General features: G+C 40.6%; 2 protein-coding genes across 2 annotated transcripts; one reads left to right on the forward strand and one right to left on the reverse strand.

The window, feature by feature from the left end:
* Positions 1-1,239: 1,239 nt before the first annotated feature.
* On the reverse strand, positions 1,240-20,723 carry LOC135346525 (bridge-like lipid transfer protein family member 3A). The gene is made up of 10 exons (XM_064544170.1): positions 20,523-20,723; positions 20,119-20,320; positions 19,877-19,962; positions 19,611-19,793; positions 18,164-18,919; positions 15,419-15,699; positions 13,554-13,708; positions 13,193-13,270; positions 8,460-10,612; positions 1,240-5,698 (listed from the first exon to the last, which is right to left on the reverse strand). Exons 1-10 carry the CDS (start codon positions 20,564-20,566, stop codon positions 5,164-5,166), a joined length of 4,473 nt encoding a protein of 1,490 aa, XP_064400240.1. The 5' UTR covers positions 20,567-20,723; the 3' UTR covers positions 1,240-5,163.
* Positions 1,990-5,140, forward strand: LOC135346575 (protein arginine N-methyltransferase 1-like). The gene is made up of 10 exons (XM_064544242.1): positions 1,990-2,127; positions 2,188-2,341; positions 2,508-2,674; positions 2,892-2,955; positions 3,078-3,220; positions 3,654-3,741; positions 3,944-4,059; positions 4,122-4,272; positions 4,538-4,659; positions 4,935-5,140. The coding sequence occupies exons 1-10, from the start codon at positions 2,083-2,085 to the stop codon at positions 5,016-5,018; spliced, it is 1,134 nt and encodes a 377-aa protein (XP_064400312.1). The 5' UTR covers positions 1,990-2,082; the 3' UTR covers positions 5,019-5,140.
* Positions 20,724-20,838: the final 115 nt, after the last annotated feature.

The following is a 20,838-nucleotide window of genomic DNA, read 5'->3' on the forward strand; positions in this document are numbered from 1 at the left end:
TGTATAGATCCACTCAGTAATTTTTATGCTGGAGACGATCAGTACGTGCATGCACACTGTTAATTGATACTCCGAGATCATTGTATGAGCCATTATAATTAAAGTTTGTTTCATCCGCGTCCTAACAACACCATGCACCATGCATGTACCCCACTGTTATTGATAACTCTGAGGTCAGTGTTGTTGGAATAATTGGCAAAATTAAAAAAATAGCAATATCTCGAATAAAAAGGGGTAGATTTACATGCAGCATGGTGCTATTTGGAATGAGCAGAGGGGGATGGAGAAAGTAACACTTCCTTTTTTGCTTTCCGAAGAGGCAAAAAAGGAAGTGCCTGGTATAGTAAATGGATGTTGTTTCAGCCTGCGTTCTAAGCACCACGATGGCATGCTGTGGTGTTCTTCGAGGCATGCCAATTTGCACGATTTCAATCAATCAATCAATCAATCAATCAATATGATTTTACAGCAATAGACATACACATGTACAGTGATAGATTTAAATATGATTACATAAAATAAGTGATGCTGAGGGCAATCCTGATTTAACAGGTTACCAAAAGTATTATATTAACTAGCTAACGCTTAAAGGGAAGGTACCATGAAAAAATAAAGTATTATTTTTTTGCCTTAAAATGTTCTTTGTGAGATATAAAATAACCTTGATGCAAAAATTCTTGCTTAAAATGTTACTTCCTGTTGAGGTCAAATGTGGGCGCGGTCAAACGTGACGTCAGAGTAGGTACTAGTAAACATTGAACTTGGTAGTTATAATTTAAAATTTAGATGGGGTTTGAGTTACTATCGGTAATCTTTACATTATTAACACGTCAAGTTTTGGTTTCACTTGTCTTTGCATGACAATGAGACCCTTGCTGAAGTTGTTTCCAACATGAAAATAGGAAGAGAGGTACTGCATGCATATGTAGTCTGATCAGGAGTGTCAGTTGCATGCTGGGTCTACATGCAGGAGTCACGGTATAGAGAGGTTGTCTCTTGTAAAGCATCAAGTATCAACTGCAGCGAGGTATTATAATTATACATGATTGAACAAAAACAGAAGCTATTAACCTGTCTCCGTTCTCGCTTTTCCGTATACAGCGGCCGACCGGGCACTTCTCTATAGGGCTATCTCTCCATTCCATGACTCTGATCTCAGGGCCTCTCTTTTTACAGGACGATATGGCAGTTTATTTCTGAATAACTGCCTTATAGAAAACAGTTAGAATGGCTCCATACCTCAGATCTCAGCTTCTTCCTCTTTTGGATCCCAAACTGAGCAGCAAGGGAGGTCATATCTGTGAGTTTTCACTGTACACAAAAATGACTGCTAGATGTAAAGGAGCAACCAGCTGCAACACACTCAACACACACAGAATACATTTTACATGCAGCACAAATGCCTACTCTGATGTCACGTTTGACCGCGCCCACATTTGACCACAACAGGAAGCAAAATTTTAAGCCAGAAATTGTGTTTCTACAGTCCTGAAAAGTTAATTTTCAGAAAAATATTTTTTTGTCTCAGGGCTATTTTATACCCCACAAAGAACATTTTAAGGCAAAAAAATAAAACTTTATTTTTTCATGGTACCTTCCCTGAATGCATTTGCAACAAGGACATTTCAAATGATATGAACAAGGGTTTTCCGAGTCAAAGTTTGATATAAAATGAGACCAGAAGAATTTTTTCAGATTGTGCTTAATTGTTGAAGTTGAAAGTGTTAAATCTGTGGAAGGTAAATAGTTCCATAATCTGGATATCCTGTTAAAATAGAAGTGATGGTGTTTACTTGAACTGGCAAACTTATGTTTGATGGTGGTTTTGTCAGAGCTCCTAGTTTTCCCTGTAGAGATTTTGATCTAGGTCTAGGTAAATAATTCCAGAAACAGGCAATCAGGCCTAGGCCTACTCTAATTCTTTGTCCCCGGCTGCCTGGCCCCAGCAGCCGGCCAAGGCTAACTAAACTAGATGATCCGTACCATCTCCGTTTGTGTCAACTCTCAGAGATGTTTGGCGGCTTTTAACTGAGGCTACCACGTGGATGCCAAAAGACTGAAGAGACTTCTAGTTTCTATTTGATGAAGAGAATGGCTTCTAGCATGGATACCAGTTCATTAATACAGGTAATACATTACATGTACATTGGACAAGGCTGTCGTTATAGTGTATTCCTATATGTATAGGTAGCTGTCAGTGGGGACTCTAACCTGGGAGAACCGGGTGCTAAAAAACCACGTACCTCCAATGGGGTTGTCGAAAGTTCACCAAAACCTGCAGTGTTAGCTGCTAAGCCCAAGACAAGCAAAGATTACTATTTTGACTCGTACTCGCATTTTGGTATGCAATCCGGTAGAGTCGGTCAAATAATGCTAGCGATAATTATACTTATTATAATTATTATAGTGCTCCGCATATATGGGTTGCCTTAAATCAAAAAATGTAGTATGATCTTACGATGCTTTGTAATGTAAGAGTGTAAGGAATTGCTGTATTCGCTACGTAGGAATCCATGAGGAGATGCTAAAAGATCAAGTTCGGACCTTAACATATCGAAATGCTATATACCACAACAGACACCTTTTCAAGGGGAAGGTAGTGCTGGATGTTGGGTGTGGTACTGGGATACTCAGCATGTTTGCTGCCCGTGCTGGAGCAGAGCATGTGTATGGGGTGAGGACATAAATTATGTGTCGTTTGTTACAGAAGAGATTGAAATTTTATTTGAACAACGTACATTTTTGAGAGATAATTCACCCTCAGCTAATCACCTGACATCGAGGCTACACATAAGCTATAATTGTGTGGCTTCTCTCAATACAATATTTATACCTGGCTATAACAGTGAGGCACACAGAGTAGATAGAAATTATATTACACTCCACTACAGATTGATTGCTCTAGCATCATTGATCATGCCAAAGTGATAGTGAAAAACAATGGGCTCGAAAATGGTAAAGTTATCTTCCTAAGTGGATATGGCATTCGTAATAATATTTTTGGCATATTTTGGTATACACTGTTTTTTCATAATCCTTCCACAGTGTCTTCTAGCATGTCTCTTATTACAATCTAGTGGTAACAATGATCCATGGCAAAGTCGAGGAGGTAGATCTCCCAGTGGACAAGGTGGATGTTATCGTGTCTGAGTGGATGGGATACTGCCTCTTCTACGAGTCCATGTTGGACACAGTCATATTTGCTAGGGAGAAGTGGCTGGTGTGTTTAGATTCTACAAACCAAAGCGATTCTTGTGCTGTTTGACTACCGTATAGCGGGTATATTTCAAGGGTATACAGTCAAGGGAATACAGTTTCGCAGAAATGCCTTGAGAAAGATTTTAGTGGATCTGAATAGCAGCCTTTTTGCAGCATGTGATATTTAATTTGTGGGTATACAATTAATATTTGCGAAAACCACAAACATTTATACCCTCGAAATATACCAGAGTGTCATACAAGATTTTAAAGTAGAGGGGGGAAATAAGAGAACATTTTGCTAAAAAAAAGGTCAACTGTTATTTCAATGCCCTGTTATAGTATGTCAAATTGCCAGCTATGGACACTCAGTCATACAACTAGTACCTGAATGCAAAAAAGGGGGGATATCCCCTGTATACCCAGTATTAGAATTCCCCTATTGTTTTTTGCAGAAACCTGACGGTGTTCTTTTCCCGGATAAAGCTAGTCTCTACATGGTTGCTATTGAGGACAAAAAATATAAAGATGAAAAAATTCACTGTACGTTTTAATGTCTTTGTCTTGCATTAATTAGCACGTTACTGCTCCCTACGACATAATATGGAACAATTTGTTCAACACATTCTTAACGGATCTTCTATATAGTCTCCAGATATGTCAGTTGGCATTATATTAACGTAAGAGTATTAGTTGTCATCTCAGTGTTTTATAATTTGTTAAGACACTTACCCATGCACTGCAGGGTGGGACAGTGTTTATGGATTCAACATGAGCAGTATAAAGACTGTGGCGCTGAAAGAGCCCCTTGTAGATGTTGTGGAACCACAGCAAATTGTCACCAATGCTTGTCTCATCAAGGTATTTAAGCATACCTATAATATAAATTGAGGCATGCATGATATGTTTTTTTTAACACCCAGGAAGTTGATTTGTACTCTGTTACCAAGGAGGATCTCAATTTTTCTGCTCCCTACCAGCTGACTTCTAATAAGAATGACTACATCGATGCACTTGTTACTTACTTTACTGTGGAGTTCACCAAGTGTCACAAACGAACTGGAATTACTACTTGTGAGTACCGTGAATATGCCAACACGCATGGATTTACATTTTAGTTGGTTGTGATCTGACCTTTCGTTAAGAAAGGAGGTCGGGTTTCAAGCCGATGTCAGGATTTGTCTTGCTGATTATGATAGCAGCTATGAATATTATTATTTTGAAGTGGTATTAACCAATCTTACATGTAGTTTTGCTCCATGGTGAAACTGTTCTAAATGTGTGCATGCATGTATAGCCAAGCTGGCAAAGTTTTAGTTTACTTGCAACATTTATGCAGCTCCTGAGGCCAGGTACACCCACTGGAAACAGACGGTGTTTTACATTAATGATTGCATCACTATAAAGGAGGGTGAGCAACTGTCAGGCGTTCTCACTATGGCACCCAACAAGAGCAACAATGTGAGTTTTTAGTGAACCTGATCGAGGTGCATAGGTGGCAGTTGGTTTGTATATTCTGGGTTTACTTACCTCTGGCAAGCAGTGAATTACACTTCGAACACACGTATTGGTTTTTTATGCCAACTTGTCAAAAAAATATAAATAGAACATACCTCAGCCCGAGGATTCAGTGTTTCAGTGTATAATTATTGTTAGTGTATTTCACCTACATTATTTCAGTGCTAAATTTTGTATATTGTTTGTGTATTATTAATCACCTATATATATTCACACAGAGAGATTTGGACTTTACCATCACCTACAATTTTGATGGGGCTTTGATGCAACTTAGCTCAACACAGGAGTACCATATGCGATGAACTAGTATAATTATACCTGCTGTATAGTAGTATGTAATACAATACCTATGTCTTGCACTTTCAGTAATGTTTTGAGCAATGTTCAACGTAATTGTCAATGAAAACATTTTGGTATGAGAAAATCAGTGGAGTGCATAATACATTATTATACAAATCCTAGTCTTTTCTTAAGGTCAAAGTTTTCATTGAGTAACGACTCCATTCGTTCATGTTGTTTCTCCAAGACTTGTTTATAAACAACCAGCTCCTCTTTGGCCTTTTTACATTCATCTGTCACCATATCCAAGTCAATAAGGTTTTGTTCCAGCTTGCTTTGAGAGTCCACTAGCTGGGAGTTTAATTTATCTCTGTCCAGCTGTAACTGACGCAGCTCTTCATTTTCGCGTCGCAGGCGAATAACTTCTGTATTGGAATCTGATGACAACTGTAGATGGGATGTTACCATAACTGAGACAGCTTCCGAGTAAGGAGGAGGTGGTTTGCTCATTTCACCTGTGTTCACTGTCGACATTAATGTATGGAGTTCAGCTAGAACACCTTCAATGTGATTGGGCTGTAGAGGATTCCCGTGCAGTTTCATATGTAATTCGAATCTTTTGATAAACGATTTAAAGGAATCAAGGAGCTGAGTGTTGCTGTCTTGCAGTTCTTGTGATTGATCACGTGAGAACTCTGATATGCTGTGAAATCAGGGAAAAGTTTACAGCTTTTTAAAAGAGCTCACAGTTAGGCCACACAACTAGTTCATGGGGGGGGGGGGGGGGGGGGGATGGCTGACCTGACATAATTATTGTTCACAAGTGTACTTGAAATTCTTGCCCTCCTATTTTTTAAAAATTTCCCGGATTCTACACAGTGAACTCCTTGTAGTCTATACAGTTCTATTCACATGGCTTGTTTATACACGTACATGTATACATTGAACAAAATGAATCCCCAAAGATTTGGCATTCTAAAACAGTGAATTAGTCAGCTTAATTTCCTGCATTTGACTTTTATTAGCAGAACCTACTCCCAAGTCAAATGCTGTATCATACTGCATGGCATAACAGTATAATTATATGTAAGTGCAAAAGGAAACTCAAAAATTCTTACGAATTGTCTTTTATTTTTGCAGTGAACTAACTTGCTTAGCTTGTACAGTTCGCAGGCGCATGCTATGGGGTGTTGTTGGTGCCAAGTGTAAACATGCAGTTTATTCGCTATGTCCCTCTTTACTGAATCGGTCTCTTATACCGATTTAAATTAATGTCCCCACGCTAATTAAATTGCTATCACACGGTGTCGAGCTGAAAGAGCCAAATTGGCTACTGCTACAGTTGTGGCCGGCTCTCTACAGACGGCACTGGCAGCAGCGTAGAGCAAAATCACTGGCGATTAATTTTGTCATTATGCATGCATGCGCAATGAATAAGGCTGCAGCTGTAACGCGCAGCGTGAGGCCACAAAGATTTAGACTATAAAAGTGGGACACACATTTTATAACGAGTGCTGCAACCTGCGCTGCCATGCATGTTTTGCTTTCGTTTAGAAGAGGTAATTATAGTTTGCTTTGTATATAATTATTATGTATTTAGTTTGCAAGTCCACGAATCAAAATCCAAAAGAACATGGCTAGAAGCTGTGTTTTCGTCGCATTGCAACTGCAGCTGGAATACATACACACACACACACACAGTCAGCTTTATTGTATATATCCCTCAAGGCATAATTATAGTGAAATGGATTTTCAAACGGATTTTCAAGTACATTAAACATGCAGTTTTTACACGTGGTTCGGCACCCCTATAATAGACTATTATTATACATGCACATTGAACCCAAAAGAAAAGACTAAAATGTTGTACAACAATGACATCATCACATTAGTACTACTACCGTATTACTAGAATGTTTTACGAGCATCAAACATATGCGAATTTTGCGAAGTTGATCAATTCGCAACAATAAAATCCGCAAACCCTAAATTATTACTAGTAAATACACAATCCTTGCCAGAACGCGATAGTTAGTGCAAAGGGTCAAATTTTCTGCTGATTTGGCTCATTCGCAAAGGTTTTTCACTCGCAAAATATTTTAGCAATAGTAATACGGTATATGCATTAGGCTAAGCAACGAAGTGGGCGTAGCCAAACATTTTGCGACGCGTTTACGCACACCCAAATTTTTTATCCTAGATGAAACCCTGGAAGTCTATCTTTCTTAGCCTCGAATTGACGCCGTTTGCAATGCAGTCTGTCTCGAGGTTGATTGAGTAATGGAATAATAACTTTGAAAAGTATCGGACTTCCCTCCCATGCCGCCCAAAAAACACGTTTACAACTAACACAGTTCTTATTAAAAGAGAAAATATGCCAGCATAAATTTTCGATCCATTTATTTCCTACTTTCAAACTAGTGTTCAAGCTGGCGCTGTGCTAATGCCTCTCGCCATGTTTTTGCTTTCGCTCAAAAGTATTAGAGTGTTATATTAGTTTCTATAATGAATTTTATATTAAAGTTAGCTTATCTATATAAAGTCACTGAGAAGAAAAGACTTATTTACATGCATCTATTGTTATTATTTATTGTATTATGTGGCTTACCAGGACCTCAAGAAAGAAGAAAATTGATTCTTCCAGGATCTGTAGTTCAGTGTATATAATATCTAAGAAGAAAAGACCTGTGTACATGCATATTGTTATCTATATTGTTATATGGTAGTGTTTTGTGGCTTACCAGGCCCTCAAGACAAAGATGATTCTGCCAGGAGGATCTGGATCTTTGATATTATTTTCTCACACATGGGGAATGAGCGCGCATGTGCATCACATCCATAGGAATAATTAAAGGGTGTGTCCAAAGAGATCAATTTCACAAATGGCTACTGCATGCTAGCTAGCTGTTTTAACAGATATTTTCTGAGTATTGTAGCTAACAAAAAGCTAGCACTTTAGTGCAAGGCTAACTCATAATTATGTTGAATAGAAAGTTTGTGCGGACAGATGATGCTATGAAAGATTCTGAAGAGACTGCAACAGCCTTCAATGTGAGTCAAACTAGCCATAACTCGAGAAAGAAGCTTTAGTTTGCTAATCCACGAATCAAAATCCAAGAGAACGTGGCTAGAAGCCTATAGAAGCTGTTAGCTTTCGTCGCATTGCAACCGTTGAGCAGTTACAGCTGGAACAGACACACACACACACAGTCAGCTTTACCGTATCCCTCGTGCGGCTACGCCTCGAGGCATAACTACCAATAACTATAGCCTCGCCGTAAATGCAGAAGTATTAAAATTAGCTATGAGCAGGTTAGACCGCAAAGACTCCCAAATCAAGAAATGTGTCTAGCCTAAACAGTGCAGAGCATGCAGTTAAATGTACAGCAGTGACTATTACACGAAACCAAGAACGAAACACATTCTGGTATGCCTCCTGTCATGAGGCATACTAATTCACATACCTCATGGATTCCTGCTCGCTTATTTCAGACAATCTTGCTTGTGCTTCTACTGTCTGCCCCCCATCCATAAAAATATTGACTCCCTTGGCCAAACTGTTCCCCCTGTGAATGTCTGCTTGGTTTATCTTGATGCACATACTTTTACAGCTGTCAATGCTGTCTCCAGGACTATCCAAAATGACTAGCTTTGTCTTGTCTACTCGAACATGTATTGGAACAGGGACTTCTGCTTCAAATTCGTCGTCAAAGAAGTCTTTCAAAACAGCCATATTCTGTGTGAGAAGGCAAACTTCCAGACCAGTAGCCTTCAATATCAATATGACATCTGCTTCAGCGACTGATTTGTTAAAGAACCGAGGCACCTGGTCTCCGACTTCAACTCGAACTTTGATAACAGGATGCTTGCATTCGTCTCCAATCTGCTCTTCTTTTGGTAGTTGTTTGGACTTTGACTGTTCCTTGTACTTAGGATAGATTTCTTTACTTAACTCTTGAATGTTAATGTTGTCGACGGTGCAACGAGCAGTTATGCTTCCAGACGTGAGAATATTGGGTAAAGCATGAACACCCTCTACACCGATACAAATAATGTATTGTGGCTCACTTTTGGGTGGAGATGAACTTCGAACTTTACGTTCTGAGAGGGGAGGTGGTGATTTGGCTTTGTGTTTTTTCCTGGCTTGTATTGTAGCAGTTTGCTCAGGTGGCAGTGGAGCTGCAATGTTAACTTTGGGAGAAACACAGTCTGCCATCACAGATACATGTCTAGGGCTTTCAACGATTACAAATTCATCAACAAGTGAGCAGCTTGAGGCTCTTGTGGAAGTAACTACAGAAATAGGAGGCAGTTGTGTGGTTGTAGTAAAAGCACTGGGAGAGGTACTCAAAAACGTATTTGGTAGAGAATCGCGGCTGCTTGTTTTTTCTGCCCCTAGACTAGTAGGTGTTGCAGTCAAATTATTAGCACTACTGTACATCTTCGTCATTATAGTGTTTGGATTCGAGACAACAGGTAAACTGGAAACAGACCCATAGCCTTTTGCAAGGGTGCCAGTTGAGCATATTTCAGTTGGAGTTGCTGGAATGTTCATCATAAGAGAACTGGAGAGTGTTGAGAGAGGTGGACTTACAGGTGATTGTTGTTGAGAGATCGGGGTATCTTCCTGCTGAGAGTCAACTGGAAAATACTTTTCAGTAACATCAGTAGTGCTCTTGTCTGCCTCAATATGAGCTATAGAGTCTGACGTAGCTTCAAGGTCGACCTCCTCCGGTACTTGTGGAGACTGCGAACTACTTTGTTTATTGACCGTTGTAAAAATCGACGGTAAAAGAATGTTAGCTTGAACATGCTCAACAATGACACAACCACTCATCGTTTTTGGTTCTTCGCTGTCAATAGTGCCTCTCTGGCTGTCAGCTGAAGGACTATCAGCTGAAGGAGAATTCCTTTTCTTCGGAGAGACAAACTTCGATGTATCCAGGAAATCCATTAGCCTGTTTTTAAATAAGGTGATTGAGTCTTTTAGTCGCATTAAAAAGAGAAGCTGTGCTCTGTCAAGCTCGACTCGTATCATGTCAGGAGCGTGAGCAAGGAATGAAACCAATGGGTCACGGTTTTGTGGTTTTGTGGAGTTAGAAGGTGTAGAGGCAGCAGATGAAAGACTGGAGTCCATTTCAGACCGTGGAGGAAAGAGCCACAAACGAACTGGAAAATCATCCACAAACTGCGTTGTATACAGTGTAGCCTGATGTGTGTAGCTTTCTGCAAATGAAATATGTACACACCCTGTATGAATGTACCAACCCTCCATAGTGGATAAGTCTAGCTTCCTTGACCTATCTTCATCACTCCCAAGCCGCTGTACACCTGAAGAAACGGATCGTCTCCTTTCACTCCGCAAGGCTTGATCGATCAAATCTCTAAGGCGTGATGGAAATGATTGGACATCTTCAGCAAAATGAGGAAACTGATCAGTGTCTTGTGTCTTAAACACCCAACCTCCCTTCATTTTTTGCAAGGCGTGTTTGAAGTTTTGGTTAGCGAGCAGTGACTCTAGAGTACGATTTTTGATTTTGATGGCTCCTGTCTCCACCTGTAGAGCCTTTGGCCGTCCATCTTCCACGACTACTTCTCCGGGGAGTGGGATAGTAATCTGCCAAGAGGAATAGTTTAACATTGTTTCTAATAAGTAAACACACAGTTAGTCACACTACATGTATATAAACCGAGGCAGACTAGCCTGTCAGCGTGCCTGCCTGTTTTTGCAGGATGTGGGCAGGTATCTCGTTATAAACCACTGACAACTAGAACGTGCAAACGGCGTTACTACATGTAGGTAAAAGCATGCAGAGACGAGAAACTAATACTGAGTTTGTGTGGCCTTATTTATACCCTGGGGAAGATTTGTTGACCCTGCTGTGATCTCAGTCTCAGGGCATGTCTGACAATGCACTACTAAAATACTTTTATTGCATTCTTCAAAACTGCAAGATATGGAAAATTAGCCTTCTGTGGCTAAGGTATACATGTTGATGTACTGGCTTGCTGCACTGGATAGATATGTATAGTAAGCTTTCCAAGCAGGCAAACAAACAACAGAAGCGCTAGCCGCTATAATGCAGCAAATGTCAAGAACCCGGAACAAGAATGTTCATTCTTTCATTAAACGTGACCCTATTGACCCTGGCATTCCTCCTCTGTTACATGTAGTTTTCACAATTGTACAAAACTCACTCTTTTGGTTGTGCATGCTCTCTACAACAGCTGAGGGTAACACTTCAATGCTCTAGTTTTCTATGTGCGAGGGTGTCATACAGGGAGTGCATGTCTCAAATTCCCCTCAGGGTTTCATCTAGTGGGGGGACAGGGGTAAACCTTCCCCCCTAAAATGTTGTAGAACACATTAGTACTAGAGTAAGGCATCTATATTCAGACACAATGGATGTTCAGACACTCATTCTAAGGAAACAAGCAGTGATAAAAAAAGTTCTTTTGCACCATCTGATCAAGCATGTGTTACTATGAATGTATGCAAAAAAAATTCAACTACTAACTTCAAGAGCTGAAAATGTGCTAGTGTCTGATAAATGGTAAAAAATCGATCATCAGCTACCGTTTCTTCTGTAGGGGGATATGCTGAGAGTCACATAGTAATTATGTAAGAACAATAACTAAACAATCCCCCAAAGTTGGAGTTGCAAAACGCTTGTATGTCCATGCACCAACTAACTATTTCTGCTGAGTCACTCGCGTATCAATGATCAGACAGCAATGGGGTCAACGGTCAAATGTTATTGGCATCTCATGTACAACAATAATAAAAAAAACCTTTGACCTTTGACCCAATTACACGTGGGATGCAAAAAACATTTGACCGTTAAATGCATGCAATCATAGATAAATGAAATTTATACTCACGAAAAAATCAATGTTTCCAGTTTTACCTCACGAAAATTACCCGCTATACGGTATGCAAAGGCAACCCCAAAACCCACTAGAATTCACCTAAGACCACCTAATTACCAGGGGGCTTGCCCCTGGGTTCCCCTAGCTGGCGACACACTCCGCGTGCCTTATTTCCCCCTCTACTTCAAACACTTGTATGACACCCCGTCAGTACGCACACTAGATCACAAGTTAAATATTTCTAGAGGCACATAAATTCTATCAGGAATTGGGCCTCACCTGCATCGTAGCAGCTTATCGACAATATAAATGATCACTATGATTTTTTTAATCATCACAAATCAATCACGACCAAACAGAATACTAATTTGGTGCTAAACTCCTTTGGATGGAAAGGTTTTAGGTTACAATATACATGTACGTGATGAGGAATTTAAACCAGTGTTAGAAATTACTCACTGCCATCAGTCATTGTGACTGTAAACCACCAGATAATTTAACCCTGGAGTGTTATGAGCATTTGTAATGACACCTTGAATCAAAGCCGCACTACTGCTGTACTAATTAATCCAACATGCAAGTTTCCTTCTATTTGTCAACGAAACTTTTATATGAAAACCTAATGCGGTATTATTGGGTTGGGAATGCGCTGTTTTTTAAGTTTTCGCATAAAATGCAATCGAAAGACACGCAAGAATGATCATGTGCATGTGCATGTAATGCTTTGCATGCAATTTGCTATAGTTAGAAACGAAATATGAACATTAAAACATTAATATTACCCGAGGCGCACGTGAGCGGCCCCGAGTATGGTAGTACGTTGGTTTGTTTGTCTGTCTGTCTGTTTGTAAAAATTATGTGAGTCTACTCAACTGGATGCCATAGCACTGCGTTTACAGCATGGATAGCCTCCACACAACAGTTATTAGTTTTAAAAGTGGCAGTTTCGATGCTTCGTTGCTTGTCGTATAAAAGCTAGGAAACTTGTTGCCTACACCCGACTTTTATTCAAGGTAGATCACATATTTGCAGCTGAAGTGATCCTTTACCGATCTCTATTAAGTAGGTTGTTGCTTTTTTACTCCTCTGCTTTTCATAGATCTATTCAACATGCACATGAGGGTCTAGTCTTATTATATAATGATAGTGAGGCTACTGATGCTGTAAACGCAGTACTTTGGCATCTAGGTGAGCACACAGAGAGACTGACAAACAATGAGTTAATGACTAACTGACATTTTAACAAACCAATCCTTATCCAACTATAAAGAATCATCACACTTTATATATATGTACATGTATAAGGCCTTCAGACATAATTATGTACCTTTGTGAATAAAATCTTGATCTTGGAGTCAACCCCAGGTAGTTGATGAGTTTCAAGAGTGTCATCTTTTTTTGACTCCTGTCAATAAAGCAATTACAATAATTTCATGCAATGCCATATATAATACAGATTAATTTACAGTAAGGCCGGTAGATATTAGGAGCATGCAATAGCAGATCCCTACAAAGTCCCAAGAGGCTGGTATTAAGGAGGCTATAATTACAAGTTGTACATTGCCACATACAGTACATGTAATACTGTACGTACACATCATACACAGTCAACTGTAAAACTTAGGAGGGATTCGTACTCATGATCACAAAAAAGCATTTTTACAAAATGTCTTCAAACGGCTACTCACAAGGTAGCTCTTGCCCTCGTCGTGCACTGAGAGAGCTATCTCCATGTTGATTGTCATCACTACTCCATATATAAACTCTACCAGCCACAAGAAACTGTGCTGGTCCACGTTGACGTGCAGTGGAGTGAAATACACAAACACATTTGGCCGGGGAGCTACAACAAAAATGTAAAGGGTGAACGAATATTATTCATGCTGCAGGGATATCTATATAGCAATACAAAATTAATAATCATGTAAAATGAATGAAAGCACCGTGGGTGCTGATGCCTCCGTGGAGGTGCCAAAGCTACATAACATAAAGCTATTACAGTAGAACCTCGATTATCCGGCTTGGCAGTTTTCTTTTTAATCAGATTAAATAATTCAGAAAATGGGCGTGTCCCTAAAATGCGCATGCGCGTTGCAGCTGTTACCATGGAGACATGCCTGCTTATCTTCTGCGCATGCGCAGACAACCATGTGGCACTGCTGTTTATCAATAAAGTGGGTGGATCAAGGCGTGGTTTATCTATTCGATTATCCGGCATATTCACTTATCCGGCCTGCTTTTGGAACCAAGGTGTCCGGATAATCGAGGTTATACTGTACACCTTGGTTCCAGAAGCAGGCCAGATAACCGAATAGATAAACCACGCCTTGATCCACCCACTTTATTGATAAACAGCAGTGCCACATGGTTGTCTACGCATGCGCAGAAGATAAGCAGACCTGTCTCCATAGTAACAGCTGCAATGCGCATGCGCATTTCAGGGACACGCCCATTTTCTGATCTGATTAAAAAGAAACTTCCAAGCCGGATAATGGAGGTTTCGGATAATGGAGGGCCAGATAATGGAAGTTCTACTGTAATAGCGTTATACACACATTATATCATGATTTGATGAACTCTTTTTTTGCATGAAAAAACTAATTTTGCTGCAAGGCAGAATCCAGAATCACAGGGAAACTCAAGGAGTGGGTAATGATCGACCATGATTGTTGTTAAAAACGATCGATGCCAAAAGTTCAAGCCTAAAATTAATGGCTGCATCAGTAGAGCCTTGCAGCTCTCTTCTCACTGTTGCAGTTACCAATAGCTAGCGTTCTAGTACAGAGCTAACTACTAAGTAGAGTAGCAACACTCCATGGACAAGTTTTGCTACACACTCTTTTGAAAAGGCTGCAATGGCATTCCAAGTAAGCAAAACTAGGCATAACTCGAGAATGAAGCATTATTTTGCAAATGCATCAATTAAAATCCAAGTAAACATGACTAGAAGCCTATAGAAACTCTTACTTGCACTTAATTGATCCTTGAGCAGCTGTAGCAGTCCACACACACACACACACACACACACACACACACACACACACACACACACACACACACACACACACACACACACACACACACACACACACACACACACACACACACACACACACACACACACACACACACACACACACACACACACACACACACACACACACACACACACACACACACACACACACACACACACACACACACACACACACACACACACACACACACACACACACACACACACACACACACACACACACACACACACACACACACACAACACACTACCGTATACCCCGCTTGCGCATGCACACCGAGGCTATAATTATGCTGATATATAATTGCCTTCAAATAATTGAGACTAGATACTGGACTAGACTGGAAGCACCATGGCAGAAAGCCGTGGTACTTCACCTTCCCTACCTTATGGCAGAAAGCCATAAGGTAGGGAGGGTGGAGACAACATCTCACTTCAACAATAATACGATAGCTCCTTATCAATTTACATAGGCAGTGACCTACTGTGCATGTATGATAGCCAAACTACATGTACCTGAAAATTTGTTTGAATACTCCAGTGGATAGTGATAAGAAGTGAGGCCAATTTGGAAAGCAGGGTTATAGATATCATCTGGGATATTGAATGTCTTCTTGTCAGAGCTTATCACCGGTAAAGTATTACTTGCAGAAGGTTTATGACCACTCTTGAGAGCACTAACTGAGAAATCCGAGCACTTGATAACCACAACCCTCTCCCTCAACTTGATCAAATCAATAGAGGGAAAATCCATGAACTGTGTTTTGGAGGCCCGTTGGATTAGCTTCCTGCTCCAACTGTAATCATGATTGTAATAATAAAATGAATGTATGAGTACCTGCCACATAAATATCTAAAATACTACTAGCTTATCTTGTGAGTGACTATAAGTCAATTTGAGCCCACCCTTTATTAAATGTCAACAATAACCACAAAAGTGACCGAGCAGCAAAATACTGTATTTACTTGATTAAACGCCCGGGCGTTTATTTCCTAGCAGCATCTGTAGAGGGGGCGTTTAAACGAGATAGGCACTTATTCGAAACGGGCGTTTATTGTTTTGTCTACTTCAAACTCTTGCTCATCAGCAGTTATTATGCTCTTTTTGGCTGCTGCCACAGCTCTTAGCTTCAATCTTAAGTCGTAGGAGTGGTGTTTCTCCCTCTGTGTCCTCTCTACCATCATAAATAGTATCTATTTATTCTATGCTGCCCTTGTTTCAGCTGGTTCCACGTGCTAATTCAGCTCCACCCACAGTGCCACGCCCCATACATGGGCGATTATTTAAGAGGGGCGTTTATTGACAAAGACAGCTTTTACCATGGGCGTTTAATCAAGTAAATACGGTATGTAATAACTGTCTAAAGAGCCACAGGTATAGTAGTTGTTTGGTTTGTTACCCGAGGCCGTGCCGCGGCCAGCGGGTATAGTAGTCCATTGGTTTATTTGTTTGTGTATTTTGAGTCTATAATCACCTGGATGTCGTAGCGCTGGGTTTACAGCATGGATAGCCTTCACACAACAAGTTTATTAGTTTTAAAAGTGGCAGATTTTGATGCTAAAGCTTCGTTGTCAAACAAAAGCGAGCAAAAGCTAAGAAGCTTGAACTTGCACGTTGGCAGCTAGCTAACTACACGTGGCGAGAGCCTACGTATTTACAAGGTGAAGTGATCCCGTACCAGGAACAATGGAACAGGGTCACTACGGTAGAAAGCTAGAATTGTGACTGGTTGTTGGTTGACTCTGGATCCTATACTCCAGCCTGGCAGGAGCCGTACTTCTCCAAGACTCCAGGTTTCTTTGCTGTGATCCTGTTCACAGTACACAGAACTCATGTACCACTAAAAAACTCTGATCTCAAATTTTTCAGCATGCCTCCAGTATGGTTTAGTTTTATAGCTCTTAAGTTGCTGTGCTAGTCATACGTGCTACATGCACTGCATTATATCACTCCTCTGATTTTTATGTCACCAGCCAAGGGTTTGCACTTTAGTGGGCGGCCACGGGTATAGTAGTCGTTTGGTTTGTCTGTCTGTTTGTAATTTCAGGATCTGCTCACCTGGCTGCCACAGCACTGCGTTTATAGCATGGATAGCCTTCACACAATAAGTTATTAGTTTTAACAATAGTAGATTTCCATGTTAGAGCTTTGTTGTCGAATAAAAGCGAGCATAAACTAAGAAGCTTGAACTTGCACGTTGGTAGCTAGCTAACTACACGCAGTCTTTATTCGAGGTATCCTCCGTATTTACAGCTGAAGTGATCCCGTACCAAAAAGCAGTGGAAAAGGGTCACTACAATAGAAAGCTAGAATTGTGAGTTGTTTGTTGCTCTGTTAGCTGACTCCAGGATCCCAGGAGTCATATCATACTTCTCTGAGACTCTAGGCATCTTTGCTGTGATCCTAGTCCACTGGGCATGCCTAATTACCACTAAAACTCTGTTCTCACTGCATGCCTTTAGTCTGGTTTAGTTTTATTGCTCCTGAGTTGCTGTGCTAGACAGCAGTCATACACCACTACATGCATTGCATTATATCACTCTTCTGGTTTCTTTATAATCATGTCACCAGCCGAGGGTTTGCACTTCAGTGCTCTAGTTTGTTTGTTTGTGACAGGTGAATCTACTCACCAGGGTGCCATGGCGCTGCGTTTACAGCATGGATAGTCTTCACACAACAAGTTATTAGTTTTAATAGTGGCAGATTTTGATGTTAAACCTTCGTTGTCCAATAAAAATGAGCAAAAGCTAAGAAGCTTATGTCTGGTGGTTTGCTTACCTGGCTGGATGCTATAGCACTGCGGGTAGCGCGTGGGTAGCCTCCACACAACGGTGGCAATTTTCGATGTTAAAGCCTTGCTGTCAAACAAAAGCAAGCAAAAGCTAAGAAGCTTGAACTTGCACGTTGGCCTCTAGCTACATGCGTCCTTTATTCGAGATAGGCCTACGTATTTACAGCTGAAGTGATCCTGTACCAGGAACAATGGGAAAAGGGTCCCTAAAGTAGAAAGCTAGAATTAAAATTGAATTATGAATTAATTATTAGTTGGCAAACGTTTGTTGGATGTCCCAAGGATTTATAAGCTTTAGCCTAAGGGAACTTTCATTTATTATTTGATGTGTACACTGATCAGCAGCAGGCTTATCCGTGTGTACACTTGTGATCAGGTACACGTTAATATCTTGTAAACATAGAATACTACTTAATGTCTATACTGTACAACATAATACGTGTTGTGAGTAGTATAAAGAGCAACTTACTTTCTGTTTTTAGCTGTGAGATCGTTTGCCTCATTCCAGTGTGCTCGCCCTGCCCCAGCCTGCTGATCAGTGTACACATCAACAACCAGGTGACACAGCTCCAGCAGCATAGAGCCTTGAGCCGTGTGCGACTCTTCTGTATCACCACACAGCTGAATTTCAATCTTTCCAGAGCAAAAGTGGAACGAGTCTTGGATAATTTCGAACTGTGGAATAACCTTAATTCCTTCACGATAGTCACTGGTTCTCTGCTTTACTATTCGTTCACTAGCTGACAGAGACCTTTTTACTGAGCTCGATTTCTTTTTACTACTGGTTTTTGCGTCCGTACCCATTTGTTCTAGCCTTCCTCCTCCAAATTCACTGCTTGTAGTACTGATTGTTGACTCCATAGAGTCCACCGACTCGCGATCACTGTCTTGTCTATCTCGTTCTAGTCTAGCTTCTCGTGCTGTGTTCACAGCTGCCTGCATCAATGATTGGATAAGCTTAGATAGCGCCCTCAGCTGGGATTGAGTCAGTATCCAAATGAGGTCTCCTAAGATGACAGAGATCTTAGTGGTGAGGATGGAGCTGTTGGTTAAGTTTCTCTTGTAGGCTATCTTAACTTCGCTCTCCTGGGACAAAAGCCGAATACGTGAGTTGTGATGCTCAGCTTGTGAGCTAAGGTCCGAAGTGCTCCACCCTTCAAGTTTAAGACTGCTCCAACTGGCCATTTTGTAGACTACAACAGAGTCTTCATCAGCAATAACATGCCTGTGATAGGCACGAGCTTGATAAAATTTCCGTAGTTCATGAAATTACATCCCCATGCACCCGAGTCTGGGCAAAGTTTATGAGGACCTAAAAAGAGCCAACCATAAGGCTCACTAAAGGCATTCATCAGCCAGATCTAAGCTGTGCACCGCACCCACTTTATTTACTAAAAAAAGGTTTGCACCAGGGGGGGGCGGACAACATCACGCGAGCACAAATATTGATGAGTCAGGCAAGTTTTTTTACATTGAGAAATTTGTCGACTAAATTACTCGTTACTAGTTATTCAGAGAAGTTTAAAAGTACGAATGTAGCTTCCCAGTACTATATTGAAGTGCCTTGCCCCAACCGGCCTTCTTATTTGTGATGCTGCAAGATGATGAGTCATCGACAGTAGAAGCTCTCTTAGCTCCAGACATTCAGTCTGTGTGTGTCTAGTAGTACCTCACAAACCTATTGGAACTGCTTACAATCTCAACGATAGCTTTAGTTGTGGCCTACTTTCTAGACCGATTTTCCCCCATTTTAACGCAAAATATGCTCTGGAGAAGAATCAGTGAGGCTAGAATTTCAATTTTTTTACGTAACGGTTCATCTTTGTCTTGCACTAGCACAATTATAAGTAATGCCATAATTATAAGATATTTGTGTAATGACATCCAATTTACGGCACACACCATCTTCTACTGACCTTGTCTGTGCAAGTGACTGAGCTATGCCCCATTGTGGAGTGGTGCTCTGTATCACAATATCAGCCATTTCAAGCTCTGCACGAAATGTGGGATCATGGAATCGAACCACTATAGAATGGATTTCAACTCTCATGCCATCAATGATTTTCTCTGTGAATCCATATTTTGATGGCTTCCCTCCACTGCACGAATATATGTACGTGTGTGAAGTAGGGGGAAGGGGGTTCGTCAACAACACTCTTCTGTGAATTAATTGAAAACTGACCCTAACTTCTTGAGAAGATCCGAATGAGTTGTCCGAGGTCCCTCCTCTGCACACGTTGAAACGTCAATAGTGACTGTGCCTACATACTGTGTGTGTAAACCAATTAGCCTAGTTAGTATAAACTCAGAGGCGCAGACCACCTCACAACTTTTTCTACCACATTACTTAAACAATACATGAGACTGCTCCTGTATATAAAAGTTCCCAGATAATGATTAGATAATAACCTGTGGTATACTTACAAAGGTGACAGGCTCTGTTCTCAGACTGGTGAAAGGAACATGACCTCTGATTCTGTCACATACTACCCTAGTTACTTCTATCCACGGAGGCAACTGCAACACTTCAGTGATGAAAAGAGCATTCAGCTCCAGGTTATAAAGGTGTCCTTTACCAGAGAGAAAACTCAAAGAAATATCACTAGGTTTTAGGTCCTTAGTGAACCTGCATGAAAAAAATATTGTTAATAAATTATCGTAAACTGATAGTGAATCATGATTTTTAAACTTGGCAGATGAATGAACAGACGACATAGATATTCGATTAAGATGTACTCCTATGCTAGTGCAAGTGATAAGTACAGAGTACGTAGACACACCCTTCTGGCTCTGAGTACGTGTGTATTACTGTTAATGTTTCTTCTTACCTTGCTAGCTTCTCTACAATCTTCTTTTTAACAAAATCAGCCATAGAAATTACAGTGCCTGAGCTGTACTGTACAGATAAATTTATATACAGCTATTTCTGTACGTTACTGCGCTGCACGTAATGCTGAAACTTAACTCAGACTCGAGCTCTAAAACCAAAACCAAAGCAAGAGGTGTGGCACACAGCTACAGAGCAGTGACATCCAGAGTGACATCATTCACAGCAAACACGAGTAGATAATAGCTAACGCGCATGCGTATAAATTATCTACACCAGCCCCTCCTCCTTCAGTTGTTTTGAACCTATCCTCCCAC

The sequence above is a fragment of the Halichondria panicea genome, chromosome 13 (genome assembly GCF_963675165.1).
Source record: "Halichondria panicea chromosome 13, odHalPani1.1, whole genome shotgun sequence".
Lineage (NCBI taxonomy): Eukaryota > Metazoa > Porifera > Demospongiae > Suberitida > Halichondriidae > Halichondria > Halichondria panicea.

Bases quoted from the DNA above. Each gene is read 5' to 3' on its own strand.
- LOC135346525 (XM_064544170.1), bottom strand. From the start codon at position 20,566: ATGGCTGATTTTGTTAAAAAGAAGATTGTAGAGAAGCTAGCAAG. The intron at 19,794-19,876 runs GTCAGTTTTCAA...ATATTCGTGCAG, and splicing joins GATCTTCTCAAGAAGTTAGG to TGGAGGGAAGCCATCAAAAT. The intron at 18,920-19,610 runs GTCAGTAGAAGA...TGCCTATCACAG, and splicing joins CAGTCACTTGCACAGACAAG to GCATGTTATTGCTGATGAAG.
- LOC135346575 (XM_064544242.1), top strand. From the start codon at position 2,083: ATGAAGAGAATGGCTTCTAGCATGGATACCAGTTCATTAATACAG. The intron at 2,675-2,891 runs GTGAGGACATAA...ACTCCACTACAG, and splicing joins GAGCAGAGCATGTGTATGGG to ATTGATTGCTCTAGCATCAT. The intron at 4,060-4,121 runs GTATTTAAGCAT...TTTAACACCCAG, and splicing joins CCAATGCTTGTCTCATCAAG to GAAGTTGATTTGTACTCTGT.